The sequence below is a fragment of the Bacillus rossius genome, chromosome 12, assembly GCF_032445375.1.
Source record: "Bacillus rossius redtenbacheri isolate Brsri chromosome 12, Brsri_v3, whole genome shotgun sequence".
NCBI lineage: Eukaryota > Metazoa > Arthropoda > Insecta > Phasmatodea > Bacillidae > Bacillus > Bacillus rossius.
The window spans coordinates 32,163,987-32,183,701 of NC_086339.1; the positions used below are offsets into that span (position 1 = coordinate 32,163,987).

General features: G+C 41.3%; 1 protein-coding gene and 1 long non-coding RNA gene across 8 annotated transcripts in view; one reads left to right on the forward strand and one right to left on the reverse strand.

Moving 5' to 3' along the window:
* LOC134537803 (ral guanine nucleotide dissociation stimulator-like 1) overlaps positions 1 to 19,715 on the reverse strand; it is a 227,102-nt gene that overhangs the window by 90,928 nt on the left and 116,459 nt on the right. For 3 of the 7 annotated variants that reach the window (XM_063378613.1, XM_063378614.1, XM_063378611.1), the window contains exon 1: positions 309 to 579. The exons of the other annotated variants lie outside the window; for them this stretch is intronic. In XM_063378613.1, the coding sequence (XP_063234683.1) occupies positions 309 to 503 (195 nt within the window). In that variant the 5' untranslated portion in view covers positions 504 to 579. Of the gene's footprint in view, positions 1 to 308; positions 580 to 19,715 lie in introns of those variants that run through there. 7 annotated transcript variants of the gene reach the window in all.
* Positions 718 to 19,715, forward strand: part of LOC134537804 (uncharacterized) — a 108,147-nt gene continuing 89,149 nt past the window's right edge. The window contains exon 1 of the long non-coding RNA XR_010076046.1: positions 718 to 832. This is a non-coding gene — a long non-coding RNA (uncharacterized LOC134537804). The remainder of the gene's footprint in view (positions 833 to 19,715) is intronic.

Below are 19,715 nucleotides of genomic sequence, written 5' to 3' on the forward strand. Positions count from 1 at the left end.
TGCCCCTTGGATGGGCAGCCCTTCAGGATTTTTCTGACAGTGGTTAGTTTAGGTTAGGTTAGGTTAGGTTAGGTTAGGTTAGGTCACTTTACAAACTAACCCCTGTCAGAAAAATCCTGAAGGGCTGCCCATCCAAGGGGCAACAATTCAGACAACCTTTCAAAAACACCACTGTCAGAAAAATCCTGATGGGCTGCCCTTCCAAGGGGCAACAATTCAGACATTTCAAAAACACCACTGTTAAAGATATCCTGAAGGGCTGCCCTTCCAAGAGGCCCCTACAGAATGCGCGCGGACCGCGGACGTACCTTGACGTACCACTGGGTCTTGGGGCGCGCCGGCCTCGCGAGCGGCGCGCCGGTGCACGGGCAGGGCAGCAGCAGCAGCCCCCGCCTCCGGTGCGCGTCGCGGCGCCTGGGGGCGGCGGGGGGCGGGGCCGGCGCCGCCGCGGGCAGCACGGCGCGGCACAGCTCCTGGCCGAGCGCACTGGTCGACCACAGCATCACCCCTCACGTCATGGCGTCCCAACCCCTCCTCCCTACCGGCCTCTTACGTCCTCACGACATGGCGGCGCCGCTGTCGGCCGAGGACTGACGACCGACTCGGCGCTCGCGCCGCTCCGAGGAGACGCGCATGCGCCGAGCCGTGACGTCACTCCTCCCTCTCCCCCCTTCCCACCCACCACTCCCGCATATCGAGCGAGCTTCGAGGGGGGGAACAGCCGGCGGCCAGAGCCTCAGTTAATTGTTCCGCACGTTTCCTTCACTCTGGGCCAGACTCAGCTTCTCGATACCACCAGCAAACCTGCGGCCGCAGGTTTCATCAGGGCAAAGTAAGTCGTAAACATCTGCACGACTTCATGGTCCAACGTATTTCAAGGCTGGCTGAAAATACGTCTTCGAAGTCGGGGCTGAGTAACCTTTTTTTTTTTTAATTGTAAATAATAGATAAAGTAATTGAGATACAACACTGAGCGTCTAGGTTAGGTTTAATTTAAGTCCTGCAACCGCCATATTTTCGTGGCGTGTTTACTACCACCATTATTTACTTCGCAGGAGTTGGGTGGATTCTACGTAGTGTTTTCCCCCACGCAGTTTATTGCTGTGACTGCAAAAGGCGATGATGATGATGGTGATTCTGTACGGTCAGAGCCCGTGAAAACGAGAGGCCACGCCCCCCTTCCGCCCGTGAGCCAATCGGCGAAGGAAGCTTGTAGCTCAATCAACGAGGAAACGCTAAGCCTTCTGCAGTACAGAGCGTCGGTGGTATTCCTCTAAAAGAAATAGGCCAATTAAAAAAATCTTCCAATCATAACAGGGAGAATTTTTTGATTATATGATATCTTGGAGAAAAATATTTTCGCGTTAACTCAACGTATCTAAAGGATAAGTCGATAGAGCCGTACAGAGTTATGTGTCTATTCCCCAAATGCAGAATGGGGTTTAATTGCGCCGGCGGCCAGCAGTCTCTCATCGCTCTGCAGAACTTATTCTAAATGTTCTCTGTTCTGGGTTAGGAGGGGTCTGGGCTAGGGAAGACTCAAAGTGCGTCTCAGGCCGAAGCCCATACGCCATATCACGGGGGGTTTCAACCGTGCAGGAAGGGTAGCAAGCATCGTGTGTTTTACTCGGGGACTGGCCAGTCATCTCAGTGATTGATATCATGACTAACTCCCCTATCTTAATTCTGAACTGTTAGTAAAGTTGGGCCCAGGTTAAACCTGCACGGGCACAGGGGAAAACCCTGGGCTCAGTCACGCGAGGTGCCATATGACATGCATTAAGAGGATAAGTACGCGACAGAAGATGATGGTCCAGGCGTGTGCTCACGTGGCAAAGAGGTATAAGGAGGAGAAGGGGGTCGTGGCCACCCTACCACCCCACATGTTACTTTGAAGTCAAACTTCACTCTTCAATAATCCACTTGAACGAGAAAACAAAACCACAAAGTACGCAATAACGCACTGAACAACATCAAGTCTTCAAACGTGCGCTGGGAGACGGCCCGAGTGTTTCAAGCAGGATCTGTGTCCACGAGGAGTGGCATTCAGCAGCACGAGTGTGTCAGCGGCGTAACGGGATATGCAGCTATTGTGTTTGTTTCGTCTTGTCGTTTTATCGTGTTTTTGTCTCGTTTCAACTGTTGTGCTGATTTTTATTTTGGTTCAATATTTTTGTGCTTCCCTCATTTGTGGGGTTTTTTTTCGTTCTCTTAGTCCATTTTTCTTTGTTTTTCTTTGTTTGTTGACCATATTCCTGTAATGGAATATTATGTGGTGTTTATATCCTGTTGACAACAGCAATTTTTTGCTTAATTTGTGTTTTTGTCTTTTGAGTTTTTTTGTAGTTTGCTTCTACACATACATGTGCTTAGCAATGGCGTATGTCCAAAAGCTTACATCAAGGGATATACAGCGCTGTAGCGCCGCTTCACTAAGGCCAGGCAACGTGAACATTTCTTCCGACAGTATAGTTGACTTCCACGTATTTACAAACAAGCAATGCACACACAATCAAGACGCGGCACGACGCCACAGAAGTGTCGCGATCAGACACGAGGCGACAACACCGAATGACTGCTCGCAACTTAGTCGCGCGCAGACAGTCTGAGTCTGCAGTGCTCTGCGCATGCGCGACTATCAAACAAAAAGATCGTGAACAAAGGCATACCGCAGTGTGCATACCCTTATTTACACTACAGCTGACTAATTAAATACTGTTTTTTCGTTAGTTTAATTTGTGTAAATATTCACTAGTAAAGGATTTTAAATGATTTTTTTTCTGATTATGGAGAAGGATGTAGATCGATTGGTATAGTTAGTGCAGGAAAGACCTATTTTATGTAATCCATCTTTGAAAATATCACAACTTTTTGGTTTCAATAACGTGAAAGAAGTAACGTAACGGAAGAACGGTAAGCTGTCGCACGGCATCGTGTGGGGTCGCGCCGTGTCGCGTCTGATCGGGGACGCGGCAGTAGACCGAAAATCACTAGACCGAAAGGCACAAGACCGAAAGGCACAAGACCGAAAAATGGAATATTTCTCTCGCTAAGAATATTTCTTAACTGTGGCGTCAGGCACTAGACCGAAAGGCACAAGACCGAAATTTCGGTCTTATGACTTTCGGTCTTGTGCCTGGTACCCGTCTGATCCTGTGCGCGCCCGGCCAAACGCTAGCCATCGACCGCCACCACTCACGACCGCTGCACTTTCCGTTACTCTCTGACGAGTCAATCGTCTCCCGACCTGCCCTGCCTGCTCTGAGGAAGTTTCATCTCAAAAAAGAAAATCGTCAGTCGCCTGGCGGCGTCGCACGCGTCGCAACGCATGAAGGTGAAAACTCTTTGGTGAGGGGAGAGGTAGACCAAGTCCGCCCTTCCGACCGGGCGATTCAATTACCCCCGCGTTTATTCCTGGGTCGACAAGTTTCCCAAACAACGCCTCCCCTTATTCTCCCCAACCGCTCTTCCTCCCTACGGGCATCCGCGCACTCACACACAGGACACACGAGGGGGGAAGTGGGTGATGACGTCATAGCCTCTCGTGTGATGGAGGGGAGGGGAGGAAACACCCCACACCCTTCTTCATCAGCCTCCGCTTCATTCCGTGTACAGTGGACCGAAGAACAAAAGCGTGCGCGCCATCTACAGAAAACATCCCTGTCGCCAGTGGCGGATCCAGAGGTTCACCTCGCATGGGGCACTCTAGGATTTCAGAATAGCCAGAGAAAAAATGTATTATAATTACTAAATTTGTATTTAATCTACTCACACTACACATAACATCCAACCACCAGATTTTATGATTCTGCAAGAAATTTATTAATTATATTAAAATATTTTATTGGTTTCAGAAACAATCATTTTTGTCGGCAATATTAATGTAGCAGACAACTGGTTTTTCGGGGGGGGGGGGGGGCACTTGCCCCTGGTGCCCCCCCCCCCCTGGATCCGACACTGCCTGTCGCTTGTTCAGCGAACTATCATTGATGGAAAAAAAATTCTACAAAACAAACTTTTCCAACTAATATATACACATTATATCAAACTATAGCAGGATAATTTTAGTAGGTTTATACTTTTCTCTAGCAAGCATTGCGTAACTTTCAAATTTTAAAATTTTTAATCAAACTGTTCTTTACCTAACATAGTAGGAATATTAATATTATTCTTTCATACAACTAGCACTAAAAGATAGCACTTTAAAGATAATAGCACTAAAAATTATGACAGTTTTCGTGGTGGTTTTTTTAACATTACCAAAAATTAAAAAAAAATATATTTCCTGTGAGATAGTGTGTTATTCTGTATATTTTGTGAGCAAAAATGTAAATCGCTCTGATGTTACGAGATATAAGAACATAAAAGCATGTGCAGAGATACAGCTGGTAATATTTTAAGTAATCATTATGAGTTTACAAGTGCGCAACAAAAAAAAAAGTTTAAAATACACTAAATGACTAAAAACGTCAAACAGACTTTTTTTTTTGTTTTCGTACGCTATTTTTTTGCAGGAATAAAGCATTACATTAAAACCTAACAATGATCTTGAATACATAGCCCAAATAATTTCTAGAGATGATCTATTGCGGAAAAATTTGAGAATGCTTGATAAGCATCAATACACTTTGTCCGAATTTGCAACATGTCTTTCGTTATTAGCTCCTATTAGAGAAAGAAACTTGTCCCACATTTAACAGGGACAACGAGGGAAAACATATTGCAATACAAAACGAATCTGATTCTTTTTGACGTGACAACGTCTAATAAATCGATGAACGCCGGCTGCACGCACGAAAAAGTGTCCCACTACGGATGTCCCACTACGGGTGTGTCCTGTTTGCTCATTGTACGCATGTGTGGCATCTCTCTTCCACTCGATTGGAACAACCATCGATTTGACTTTTCAATCATATTTTCGTCGTTTGATTATTAATATTATGTAATTTAACGATCGTCCACCGATTTTCAGCACAATCGGTACAGTTATTTAAAAGTAATGTTGAATATTCAAATGCGTTTTGAACCAACAATGGTGTTGTACAGTTACACGTAATAATTCAAATTACACCCGGGATCTTTTGCACAATGTTTTAAAAAATATTGCAACACATTATAAATAAGTTTGGTGTATTTTGGATGCGTATTTATTATAAGATCGTGTTAATATTATATCCCTACCGTGAACAAAGTTTTTTAAAATATATACGGCATCTGAAACTGTTATATTTAAAAAATGGCCTCGTGGCCTGGCGGTCAGCGTCGCAAACTTCCAATATTAAGGATGTCGGTTCGGATCCTGGTAGGAGCAAAAATGTTTTTGTACTTGTAAATATAAATACGGCGCACGCAACATTTCAATAGCAATAAAATTATTTTAATTAATGAATGCAAATAAAAGTAAATGTATTAATTAAATTGTACATTTCATTTCACTCCTTTGTATCCATACAAAATAGTGATAATTCAATAAAAATGATTCAAATTTTTAAAAAAAATTCTTCCTCAAAGAATGTAATATTTTTAATGCCTAAATGGTTTGGTTGCAAAAGCATATTACGGCTCAGTCTCAGGCCGAATATGATATTTCCTTTTCTTCTGGATCAATCATTTCATCAATGTTTTGTTATGACGTCACGTTAAACTGTCGTCCGTAAACCGACTTTACAGACAACCAATTTTTTTAATAACTAAGTCAAGGTAAATAAATTCTGCTAATCGTAGAATTAAGAAGAATAACTGTGGATTATATTATCTTGGCGCAAGCCTTTCTAACGATAAATACACATGTCACATAAAAAAAATTATCTGCTTAGATTCCAAGGAAAAACCTAATTTTTTTAAATTTTGCTTTACTGATACAACCATATCACTGCCTAGGCGGAGCTTCTAAGGTTTCTAGTCGCGATAGATTCAGGTGAAATCAAAACATTTAGATTTAGATATCTAAATTCAGTAAAGTTCGAAAAAATAGTCAGTAAGGAACCAGTAATGTCTTTTTCGAAAACGAATGTTTTATTTTGAGAATAAAAGAAAGCAATTTTTGTTACCGCAGTAACGCTAAAAGAATGAAATTTGCTACTGGCCAAAACACAAAAATTTTCCCTTTAAAAAAGATCCCCTTTAAAAAATTATTCCCATTACTGTGCTATCTCCAGCAGAAATTTAAGGATTAAAATAAGTGGGATTAAATGTTTAATTAAAACCAAATTAGTAATCCCTTCCTTCCCAACTGGAAAAAAAATTATATACTGCCCATAAAAAACGAGCTTACTGAATCACAAACTTCTGTTATTTTTTAATTAATATATACTGGAATGAGAAAAGCGAAACAACTCACCCATGAACGAACAGACTTAAGTTTATCAAACATCTTTTTATAAGTACCTACCCATAGTGATTATCCTCTTTCATGCTCTTACGTATGAATATCTGTTTTATGTATTTGTCTTGCAGAGAAATATTTTTGCTTTCTATATACATATTAATTTCTAGCTTAATTTTACTCAAAAAAATTACTTTTGTTTTGTTATTATAGTTTAATTAGGAAGGGTTCGAAACTAAACCTCTTTCTTTTATGACTCCTCAAGACGCAGTGTCTATATTGTAATTAGTTTCTTTCACACGTCCCCCTTCTTAGATACGCCCTTTCTGACGGACATAACATGGTTAAACTTGTAAACCTTTTTGGGTGGCCAAACTACAACCAAACAAAAAAATATGTGCAGTGTATACGTTTTCCATAAATAGCTGGCAAAGTTGAGTTTTTAACATTTTTGCTCAGCATTGATAAGGAGAACCAAATTAAATAATTATATGAAATTGTTTTTTGTATTTAAAGGCAATGCTAATGGCTACTGCGTTGTATGGTTTAAAATTATTTCAGAAAAAGTTATTTAATTGTATTTAGCACTTTAAAATCATAAAACTTCTGATGATTTTAAACGGCCAGGTAAAATTAATATTTTTTTCTGAAAGAAACTATACCATATTACATAGCAGCCAGTAAAACTAACTTTAAACCTAAACATTATCCTTATCCACACTGCACAACAACGTTAAAAATGCACTTTTGCCAGGTATTCATTCAAAAAATATGCGATATATATATTTTTATTCTGTATAAGTTCAGCCGCCAGGAATGTCGTGGAAAGTAAATATAAAATATTGACCTGGAACGGGACAGACACCCTTAATATTTGGCTTTACAAGTCATGAAGAATTTCTTTCAGATTTTTTTGGTGGTTGCACATACATATATGAATAAATAATTTCAAAAATGAGAGTATAAAACAATTAGGTATTCGTTACACATCTGTCGAAACTCAGAAGATGAATTAAAAATGCGATCGTCCACGACGCAATCTTTCAAGCCAAAATTTCGATAAGATTATTTGCCTGACTTTTTACGAATAGCAGAAAACATGAAGTATAAATCTGGCGACAATATTTGCCACGAAACACTAAATGCAACACATGTAATAGTGTAACCTTCTGAAAAACACTTATTCATTCCCAGACTAAAAATAACAGCCTTCCTGAACACACACAGAGCTTCAGGAAAAACAACGCGATTTCTAAACTACTCAAGATATCCAAGTCAGGTCTGTTTACGAAAAAGCATTCAAGAATTCGCCGAGGACCGACAATAAGTTTTTTTTTTCGGGTTCAGTTTTTAAACTGTATATTTAGAAGAGATAAAATGGCTAAAAGGCATGTTTTAGAGTAATATTTAGGCATAAAACATACCAGTAGAGATTCTTGAAAGCACTTACGGGCCTCGCAGTACATCTTTAACTTAATTTCCCCGCCATAAATTTCACGGTCACCGCTCAGATTTTCGAGAAGACTGCGCGCCAGTTCAGAGACTTGCGCTTAGATGGATGCGCTTGAAGGATGCTAATGGCTTCGGGAAGACTGAAACTAATGGAAGTATCAACACCGTGAAAAGTGAGAATACATTCAAGCCTATATTCAGTAGATCCTCCATTCTTTGTAAAAACGATAGACTCCTAAAAAGGAAGCATGAAGACGATGAAGACGCTTCGACATCATTGATAGCGAATTCATACGGTAATCTGGGTGAAGAGGATGTCTTCTACAGTGATTGTTACAGTGACTCTGAGGCTGTTGACAAAGGCATAGACTGTGATGAAGCACCTAAAGCTGACAAGATCGAAGAATGTGGAGGTTTCCTGAGACCGAAACGATGGAAACGACGTGTTATAATAAATAAATCTGATAATGCTTATTATGATCACTGGGACGATTGTGATATTAAAAGTATGTATAGTAAACAAGCAAGTAAGATGATGGTAGAAGAGATTGATTACACATCATGGAAAGATCCAAACATATTGGTTGACCGGCTAAGACTTCTACGTGGCTCGCTTTGTGCAGGAAAAAATTCGTGCATCAATGAAATATCCGTCATACTCAAAGAACTGAGGAAAGCTGGCTACATACAGTAATGGCTTCTTTTACTTGTATTTGTGTAATGTTGAGAAATAAATTAAATATTGAAAGTAAAAAAATTTAATGTTTTTATTTCTTGTATTCTGATTTCCAACTAAGCCTGTTTCCTCTACTGTATGTGAGTACGTTCCGTTTCCTGTGTGTGTACTGTGTGTACGTTCGTTTTCTGTGTGTACGTTCCGTTTCCTGTGTGTACGTTCCGTTTCCTGTGTGTACTGTATGTACATTGCGTGTTGGAGCCGAGTAGACTTGTATCCATGTAGCTTCATAGACATGTAGTTTCGTAGCCATGCGCTCGTTTAGTCATGCAGTCTCGCGGCCATGAATAACTCGTAACCAGCTAGATTTTTTAAGACTCGTAGCCTTGTGGCCTCATAGTCTCTTAGACTCGTAGAATTCTAGTCGAATATATTTGGAGTTGATAAGACAAAAGACAGTTGGAGCCTATGACTGTAGGAGCCAATGACTGATGGAGTCACTAGACTGATGGAATCAATAGACTGATGGAACCAATGAATATTGGAGCCAATGAATATTGGTGCTAATGACAAATGTGCTGCCTTTTCGATGATGGTACTGCCTTTTCGTTGTCGGTGTTTCCAAATGTGCTGTCTTATCGTTGTCGGTGCTTCCAAATGTGCTGTCTTTTCGTTGACGGTACTTCCAAATGTGCTGCCTTTTCGTTGTCGGTGCTTCCAAATGTGCTTCCTTTTTGATGATGGTGCTTCTATTTTTAATGATGTTTTGACTCTAGTATTATTGTAAATGGTTCTTGATTTGACTAGTGTATTATTCCATACGGTGCATGTATATAAGCGAGTCCTAGACAGCAGGACGCTCAGTTTGTTACTGACGTCGGCGGTGTAAGGATCACCTAGTTTGTTTAATCTGGTGCATAAATCGCGTAATTACCTGTTCTTGCGAACACGATGGCATCTTTACCGTCTTTAACGTCGAACTCGATGGAGGTTGTACCATCGACTGTGGGTACTTTGCCGACAGCTACGACGGAGAAGGTGCAGATCCCGTTGGCAACGTCGAGGACAACACTGGAGGAGACTTCGACAGACATGATACCACTAGCAGAAAAAACTTTAATGCCGGTAGTGCTGGCTGTACAGGAAACCTCAACGGACTCTGTTTCGCCCTCGATGGAGACTTCAATGGATGACGAATCCTCAACAGCTAACGAACATCGATGTCGTTACTGTGACAAGATTTTCTCAAACATCAGCAATGCTCGACGACATGAGAATAGAAAATGTGCTAAGAACCATTATCGTAAAATGTTTGGCTGTATTAAGTGTCGCAAGCAATTTACAAGAAATGCTAATTTTAAGCATCACTTGGAGACATGTAAAGGCCCTGCAGATCGGCAGAATGTAAAGGTATCGGTGCAACAACGATGCATCGATGTGCATAAGAGCATGCCTGGAAATGGTACAAGTAGGTATATAAAGTATGTCCTGGGACACCGGCTCACGGCTGGGGATTCAGGGATTCGAGGCGGCCATCTTGGATTACGTCACTTCCGGCGGCCATCTTGGATTACGTCACCTCCGGTGGCCATCTTGGATTACGTCACTTCCGGCCGCCATCTTGGATTACGTCACTTCCGGTGGCCATCTTGGATTACGTCACTTCCGGCCGCCATCTTGGATTTGACTTTAACCTTTGACCCCGACGACCATTTTGTTTTCTAGAACATTCCACCTTATTATGACGTCATGTCCGCCATCTTGAAAATCCTTATTTATTATCCGATTTTAATTTAAAAAAATAAAAATTAATAATTTAATTTTAATTAAATGTTACAATTATCTAGCACCACACTCCTATACATTACGTTTACATCATCGAGCGCCCCACTCTTCTACATTATGATTACATCATCGAACACCCCACTCATCCCTGTCGCAATTTTTCGTAACACCACCATCTTTAAAATAAATTTATTATAAAAACAATAATCTAAACCATTATCGTCTGCTGGAGGCAGCCATCCTGGATTCCGCCATATTGATTTCATCCGATGATGTCATCACCATCCTAAAGCACCTTAGTGTATGTAAGGCCGACTTTCTATCCCGTACCAATGTTGTTATGATCCTTATAGACCATATAATCCTCAGTCATTTTGTTGTTGTGACAACCATTTATTCTTAAAGGCATAATCATTTACAGGTTTTAACTAACATATATGTTATTATTTCATTGCTGCGGATGCGATAGTTAAAGTAATTATAATTTTAAAAAATATAAATTTATTACTCCATCTTAGCGGACCAGAAATTTTTCATAGTCCGTGTTTGCGTACTCGTGTTTAAAAGCTGCATGGAAGCAGATATTTAGGTGTTTGTGCATAATATCATTTCTAAACAAGTCCGTGTTTGCGTACTCGTGTTTAAAAAGCTGCATGGAAGCAGATATTTAGGTGTTTATGTATAATTACATGACCATTTTACAATATCAAATTAAGTATAAGTACCTTGAGGAATAAAGGTTCTATATTTTAAATAATAAGCAGTATGTATGTATTATCATATTTATTTAAATAACCTTGAACGCTACAAAAACAAATTCTGGATTAAAGAAAAATACATACACATCAAACGAATCTATACAACAAAAAATGAAACCATATAGCAAAAATGGAAACTATACAACGAAAATGGAAACTATAAAACAAAAAATGGAAACTATAAAACAAAAAACGGAAACTATAAAACAAAAAAACGGAAACTATACAACAGAAATGGAAACAATACAACAAAAATTGAGACTATACAAAAGATTGAAACTATACAACAAAAAAAACTGAAACTATACAACAAATTGAAACAGCAACACCCAAACTATTTGCAGAAAAAAATTATTCGTCGTCTCCTATATAGCCGTGGGGGATTGTGCGGATACCATCCTCGCAGATACGCCGCTTATCATCCTCCCACGTGATGGCCAGCTTATTACTATACTCACTATACAGCACATGCTGCCTCGACCGTATGGCTCTAACGCCTGCCCTCCTTGTGCGGTGGTCTTGCAGGGCATCCAGGTAGTCACCGAATGTGATGCGGTTTTTGACCACACAACGCTGGATGCCCTTGGCCTTTTTCTCGACCTTGCCACCGCACTTGTAGGCATAGAGTTTGGCCCGTAGACTGACAAACTCGCTCATTACTTCTCCTCCACACTCGTCCTTGAATTTGCCAACAACCTTTTTGTTGACTGGGGAGAAGCAAGGGTGGTCGGAAGGGTAGCAGCTTGTGTCGAACTTCGCCATTAATGTGAAGTCGGCTTTGAGGTCATGGTAGAAGTCCTGTGTATGGATCTCGTAGACAAAACTGTCGGTGTCCATGTATGCTAGATGAATATTATCATTGTATCGGGGTTTCATAGTATTGTAGTGGAAGTCGTACATAAGTGTTTTGGAAAGGTCGAGTACTGCTAGTCCGGCATAGATCGGTTTGTCAAAAATGATGGTCTCATGGTTCAGGTGGACAAGCGTTAAATTCGGTTCATACATCGTGCGGTCCTTGAAGGATGGGCGACACACCAGTTTCTTAAATCTCTTCTCGGAGCACACCAGCTCCATTTTGAGCCTCCGCCTCTTGTTCTCCATAAGTTTCCCGAACGTGGAGTTCACAGCCAACTTAAAGAACTCCTTCTCGAACTCGTTGGCTGCTGCTTTGCGTTTGTTGGTGTTGAGCTGAATATACGGCTCCAACCATGCCGACTGCTCAAACTGAAGGACTCTGTGTATCTTAGTAACCATCAACCCATATGATACTGCTTGCTGGAGGTTTCTGTAGTGTACAATGTAATGTTCCTTATTTTCCAGCGTTGTCATGAGTTTCGATTGCTTTGAGCCAGGCGGACATTGATTCACGGGAAGAAACGGCAGGTCTTTGTGACTTTCATGGAGCTCGGGAGGGTACTCCACATCACACTCGATAATGTACCCGATAGGAGAATCATCCGGTACAGACATAACATCAATGGATGTGTCTGACCATTTGAAATGACGAATGGGGAGCGGCAGAGACATTGCCCACCCATACAAATTATTGGCATCAATGTACTCCAGATAGGTGGATGGCTTGGATGCATCATATGTCTCAGGCACGTAGGTGTTATTAGCCACACAATGCCTCTTGATGCTTTGCGCTACACCACCGCGAATACCTGCTTCCACAAACATGTACATGTCATAATCTGTCAGAAGCTCGAGTTTTACACCTGTGGTACGAAGCATCGCGTCGAAAGCGAATCCTGGACAAGAAATGTAGTGCGAGGGGTCTAGACTGTACGTGTCCAAGCAAAGACTGCGAAAATTCTCGAACACATCCGTCAGGATCAGGACATCTGTCTTTAGGTACAAGTCAGCGTACTCCCCCAAAGTAGCACACTGAAACGTGTCCCAGACTTTCCCTGCATGAGCATACTCCATCTCTGAAATCCCTGAATCAGTCAGACTATTGTAGAAATCATCGATAGGTGGAAGACAAGTATCGTCTAGTCGAACAAAAGAATCTACAAAATCGTATGGGAATACTCCTTTGCGGGTAACCAATTCCAGCTCATCAGGAGCGAAAAACTCAGCAGTACTGACAAATTTGTCTGCAGGCAAGAACTCAGCGAGCGAAGCGAGACCACGACTCATGAAGCGGAACGTATCTACAAACTGAATGCTGAACTTATCATGTAACTTCTTAGAAAAAGTTATCAGCTTCTCCTCTGAATTCGGAATTATGAAAATTTCTTTAGTGTCGTACCCTAACTTCCTGATAATGAAGTTCTGGTCGTAGGCCAGGTTGTGGAAGAACACAATCAACTTTTTTGGTCTGCGCCTGAGAAGGTTGCAGTCGTTACATGCAGGCCCAATAAATTCGCCGGTGAAGTGATTATGATCATGGACTTTCTTTGAATTTCCTCCGAACTTTCCTCCACAGTAGCAACAACATCTTGCTTGCAGAAAAGCGGTGTTTTGAGCATGCGTGAGCGGAGTCATTGGAACAGATGTGGAAAAGATTTTCTGGACATCATGTCCAATTTCCACAATGCGAGAAATGAACTTATCTTCTGCGTCACAACCCCTATACACTTCAGGCTGTGAAGGAAGTGAAGAAGTGAGGTGTGCAGGGATGATGGTGTTATCCACTTTCATGTAAATGCAGTAGCTATATGCCTTATGCTTTTGATACTGCAGCGTGTATGGCGCATCAGGATTCGGGTGACATGTATGGATTTTCTCTAGAATAGCCTCAAAGTCGCAATATACCACGATAGGCATCTTATCGGCATGGTGGAAGTTTTTGAACTTCAGAACAGGAGGCTGACCATTTTCATCAAGCTGTGGCATTTCCATCCTAACAGCGGCATGCTGTTTGCAGAGCTCACTGTGTTTTGCCAAACACTGAAGACCCGTGAGTCCACTAACCCTATCCTTATCATCATAATGCTTAAAGCATCTTTTGCAAACATGAATAGCCTCAGTGTGTGTAGTGAGTTGGGAGCGAACCAGGGCAGAAAATTTTTTGATGTAGGTGAAATGGGACGAATCGTCATTGACCAAGAGCAGCAGATCGAAATGATGTCCTTTTTCTTCAGGAGCGACTCGTGCAGGAACAACATTCAGATTCTCGTCGATACTGTAGATGTTGATGGAGACTCCGGGGTTCTGTTTTTCAAACAGCGGTATTTGCTTGATTGGAGTAGGGAAGTCAATGTTGTTGAAATTGAATTTATCTTCCAGGTCACGGTAGCGCTGGTTGACACGTTCTGGGTGCTCGCCTTCAACGTACTTCACAAGAATCGACCACTTAAAGCACATGTGATCTTCGAGGTTCTGCGGATTTATCACTGCATGTTTTGACTCGATGGTGGTAGGCAGTTCGATGTAGGAGCTGGCACGGAGTGGATCAAGCTTATTTATGCGAAGCTGTAGTCGCTTGACTGCTGACAAAGTCCATCCGGATCCCTTTCCCATGTAGTCTTCCTCCTCCTTGCAGATCTTAGAGATGGATTCAGTAACTGCTTCCTCCACCTCATGAACTGCGTAGAGGGGGGCATTCATGGTTTTGAATGCCCTCTTGTCTTCGCTGGCATCCATAGGTTTTTCGTAGTCGCACTCAAGCACTATATTGAACTTCAGTGGACCATTCTCCTCAATCTCCTCCACAAGTTGGCTTATTATTTTAGCCTTGATGGAGTCCAGGTATGCACAAATGTCCTTAGCAGAACTTGTTGTATTTATTGCCACGTACGTCTTCAAGTTACCCTTGAAACCCACTTCGGCAATGATGAAGCCGTGGGTGTTGGCTAAACCAGCCCCGGTAACCAGCTTTGTACGGCTGGTCGAAGGCTTGGGCGTAACTGCAGGCTTGAGTGCTGCCATCCTCTGCTTTTTGGTTGGAGGTGGAGCAGGACCCTTGCACACTTTGGTATGTGCTTTTAAAGTATCTGCTCTGGAGAACTCCTTAGCACAGTTTTCACATGAATGTGCTTTGCGGTTAGGGTTTAGTCCGCAAGCCGACTTCTCATGACGTCTGGCATCATTAGCATAGGTGAAGGTCTTGTAGCAGAAGCTACACCGGGTGCCCGATGTCGTAGGTACAGCACCGGTACATGTAGCCAGATGCTGCTGCATCTTGTCGGTGCGTGTGACCATCTTTCCACACAGGTGGCACTGCTGGAAGTCACGAAGCTGGTTGTCAGCACACTGACGCTCGTGACGGTAGCGGTTGTGTCCCAGTGAAAACACAGCAGGGCAGAAACGACATTTATGCGTGGTAGATGCCATCACAGCTATCTGTAGTCCGGTCTCAACGTACGGAACACGCGAAGGAAGCTCGACGTACGGAGAACTATAACAAAATACATAAACAATGTAGCTAGCTGTTAACACGAAAACAAACATAACCTCAAAAACCCTAGTCCTCAAGCTTACTAACCTAAACTGATAGCGATGTTACTAAATAAAAAAAAGTTGCAAACATAACCTCAAAACTCTAGCCATCAAGCTTACTAACCTAAACTGATAGCAATGTACTTAACTAAATAAAAAAGTTGCAAACATGCCCTCAAAACTCTAGTCCTCAAGCTTACTAGCTAAACTGTTAGCAATTTTACTAAATAAAAAGTTACAAACATAACCTCAAAGCTACTCCTTCATGTACAATCCTAAAAAATGGTAGAATATTTAAAGTACTGATTAAAGTTAAAGCTGAAAAATTATTCAATGTTAACTAAACATGTTCAAAACTAGTCTAATGCACAACCTAACAATGCTAGAATATTTAAAGTACTGTTAAAAGTTTAAGCTAAACAATTCCTGCTTACCCACGCATAAGTTTAAGTCCAAGTCCTGCTGACATACACTAAAGTTCAAGTACAGAGAAGTAGTTAGCTGAAAAATATTACTGATAGCTTATACAAAAAGTTCAAGTACAGAGAAGTAGTTAGCTGAAAAATATTCCTGCTAGCTTATACAAAAGTTTAAGTACAGAGAAACAGTTAGTCGAAAATCCAAAGCTGAAAAAAATATTCCTGCTAGCATACATAAAAGTTAAAGTATACAGAAAAAATTAGCTGATAACCTAAAAGAAGTTTAAGCTGATAACCTACAAAAAAGTTTAAGCTGAGAAACTAATGAAACATGTAGCATACCTCAGAAAATGGTGCAGTGGAGCTGTAGAAGGCGATGTAGCGTTGGCGGTAGGAATCGTGGTAGCAGCGAAACTCACACACGAACTAACTCACTCAAACTCCAAACTCACAATGAAGCTCCGACCCTCTAATCCTGTCCTTTTATAGTCGCGGACGTCCCAATACAGCCAATAGGAACAGAGTATTTTTACCGAACCTACCAATAGGAATGTAGTATGTGGAGGGGAAGTACCTTTGTCTTCGGAAAAACCCGGCATGACTCATGCGCAGGTCGTGGCAGGTCTATGAGAGGTGTGGAGCAGATACCCTACCACTGGTGAGTCGGGTAAAACCACTAATGACCTAGGTGATAAGGCGGCGAGGCACTGCATGCATCGTGACTCATCACTCAGGAATGTCGTCTCGCAGTGCTGAGGGGGGCCCGAACAATATACGTGACCGTGCATGTCGTAGCAGGTCCATTAGTCCGCGACTTTGTGGCGCCATGAGGTGCTCAGGAATGTCTGAGCCTGCCACAAACAGCTCGTCAACAGTCCAAGCACTCGAGCTGCAGTCATGACGCACATGCTACAAAAGGTCTGCGACTTTGTGGCGCCAGCCGACACTCGAGCAGCTAAATGATAATACAGGTAATGCAAGGAAATAAAATAAATCGGGTAAGTTTAATACATTTATTTTAAAGTAAGAACACATTACAGACATTTTACAAACAATAAACTTATTCCACATTTATTAACTCCGACATTCTTTTAAATATATTTTGCATTTCATTGCGTACAATCAGTTGAACATCCGCAGTATGCAGGGCTGCTGGTTCGAAGAAAGTACTTGTATTTTTCAAATTGTTTTTAGCAGGCTTGCGAGGATTCTTTTCTTTCTGGTACACTTTTCGCATGTTGGAAGTTTGATCTTTCATGGTTTGAATACCCACTTCGCTCGTAGTAATACAGTTTGTTGCAGGATTGTAGAACTGTATAGTAGCACATTCGGGAGAATGAAGAGGCAGTCTTTCTTGATTTTTTGCAAACTCAATTACTTGATCGATAGAACTCGGTAGCACTGTTTGTTCCCTCATGTAAAACACAGGGCACTGTCCGTAAATTTGGCAGCTAACAATATTTTGACAATGTTCGTATGAAGTCAAGTCATCGGAAACCAAAGTATGAAATAAACTGTCACATGTCTCCGTATAGCTTTTTAAGTCCCCGCCATTCCAGTATGAATAGCTTACCTGGGATAAAGCATGTTTCACACTAACGTACGGATTAGCAGGATGAAACGTCTGCATTCTGAGGCTTCCAAACTCGTACTGACCGGCTTTTTACATATACCGATCGGCTTTTACATATAACCGGTTAGAACCTGTCTGTATGACTCATCGCTTGAAAAAATAGTTAAGTAGTCGTCGAATACATTCACAGAAACCATGATAGTGGTGATGACAGTTACAATCACAATTAATATCTGTAGAACTTGTTTCGGCATTAGGTTCATTATTTGAGGAATTAATATTGAACACAGGACATATAGAAGAATCGCAAGTTTTAGTTTCAAATATTTTTATTGTTGATTTCTCTCCATGCAAGTAGCCGACATGACAACCATCATTACATTGTTCAGAGAACACAACATATCCATCCACACTATAAGTAATGGTTTTATGACCCTTTAATAAAATCACATAATCCATGTCCTCACTGTAGCGCAACATTTTACGTACTGAGACATTATTATGTAATACACACTATTTTAAATAATTTCATGTAGTTTCTTGCACCATCCACGACTGTGCGGTGTTGAAGGTGTGTCTTGTTCAGGCCTGTCATTGTCGAAACACTCGGTGCATGGCAGGCAATCCACTATGTTCGGATCATTTTTCAAATTTGTAGACAAGTAGTCGAATACCCACTTTATTTGATTGGCTGCATACACCAGCAAAAATTCTTTAGGTAAGTAGGGTAGTTCTTCTGTCTTGTCGAGTTCAGTAAGCATACCGCACTTCCCAAATGCTAGAATGGCAGACATTGTTTTTTCGTAGCACATTTTTTGTCGTTGCACAATCAGGTTAGTCTGACACATCCATGGAATTGTCGGAACTGGAATCGTCCTCGTTGTCAGAAACAGCCCAAGTCGGCTTATCGGCCAGCCATTCGTCCAAAGCTTTCGAGTTACACTCTGCACACTGCAACCTCTTTTTACGCCGTTGACATTCATGTAATTTATCGGTATATTTCACAACAAGGTATGCAAGTGGCGGGCAGCAAAACTCGCTTTGTAGGTCGACAATATTAACACTATTTACAGTACCTCGACAAATTTTCTGCAGCCAGAACTTCTGTTGACGGTCAGCCACATAGATCGTACCACTTAGTAGATTTCTTACAGTGTTACCGATCTTGCGGAATGGAAGTCCACCTTGACACCAGCGAAGCCCATGTTGAGTGCAGGATAGTCGAATGTTGGTTTTCTTGCATCGCTGATGAAGGTAGTTCCAGTCGTATGGTGGCTTAAATGTTTTTACTGTAGTCACACCATCTTTACCCGTAAATGCAAGTTCTTTAAGAACGAACCCGTTCTGTGAGTTCAGTCCTTGCACGTTACACGTCATTCTGATACTGACTCATCCGTTTTGAATTCGCTTCCATATATAACCTCGGAACTATTTTTTTTTTTGGCACCATTTCCACAGAACCCATGTATTCATCCGCAAGCTTGTTTCAACCTGCCCACAGTATTCTTTTCGAAGTTGTGCAAGCGAGGGACAGTCATACTCCTTCTGAATATCTATTATGTTAATTTCCGGTTTACAGTACTTATTTAACAGGCGTTTTTGTTCGATCCCCGCCACATGTACATCACCAAATAAAATCTTATTGAAATAGTTTTTAATTTCTTCATGTGGAATATCGCCATCGTCCCATCTGAGGCCATGAAAATTTTTCGTAAGCCATTGGTTTGTAGACTTTGATTTTTTGTCCAAGTCGTTCCATTCAAATGGAGATTTGAATACATAGGTAATTGAATTTCCGTTGCTGTAAGTTACACTAAGTTCTTTCACTACAATACCAAACTGGGACTGGAAGGCTTGTATGTTACAGTACATGCTCGCTCGGGTGTTTAGACACGACTGATGTAATCACACTAATATTTTAACCATTTTATCCCTCGAGTTATTTGTGGCTAAACGATCGTGGATTATGAGAGCATAAGCTTTCGTGTCTCTAGGAATATTTTCAGAGGCTGTAATTTCGATCCTACAGTCAATTATATTTGAGTTAATACGATCGTCTTGTGCGGAAACATCAAAAACTAGAAGGGGTGCCATGTTCTTATATTTTTCCGGGTCAAGTGTAGCAGATGCTTGTCTACCAAAATATGCTTGTTGAAATCTTGAATACATTTGATACGCCATTAGGAACAAACCATTATTAAAATTAGCATTTAAATCCAAGTAGGGATATGCCTGAGAATTGAGAAACACTTTAACATTTTTTATATTAACGTGGTCGAAAATAGACTTATCGGCTGTTATCGTGTTTTCCCTCTCTTTCTGAAAACCTAATATAATGAAT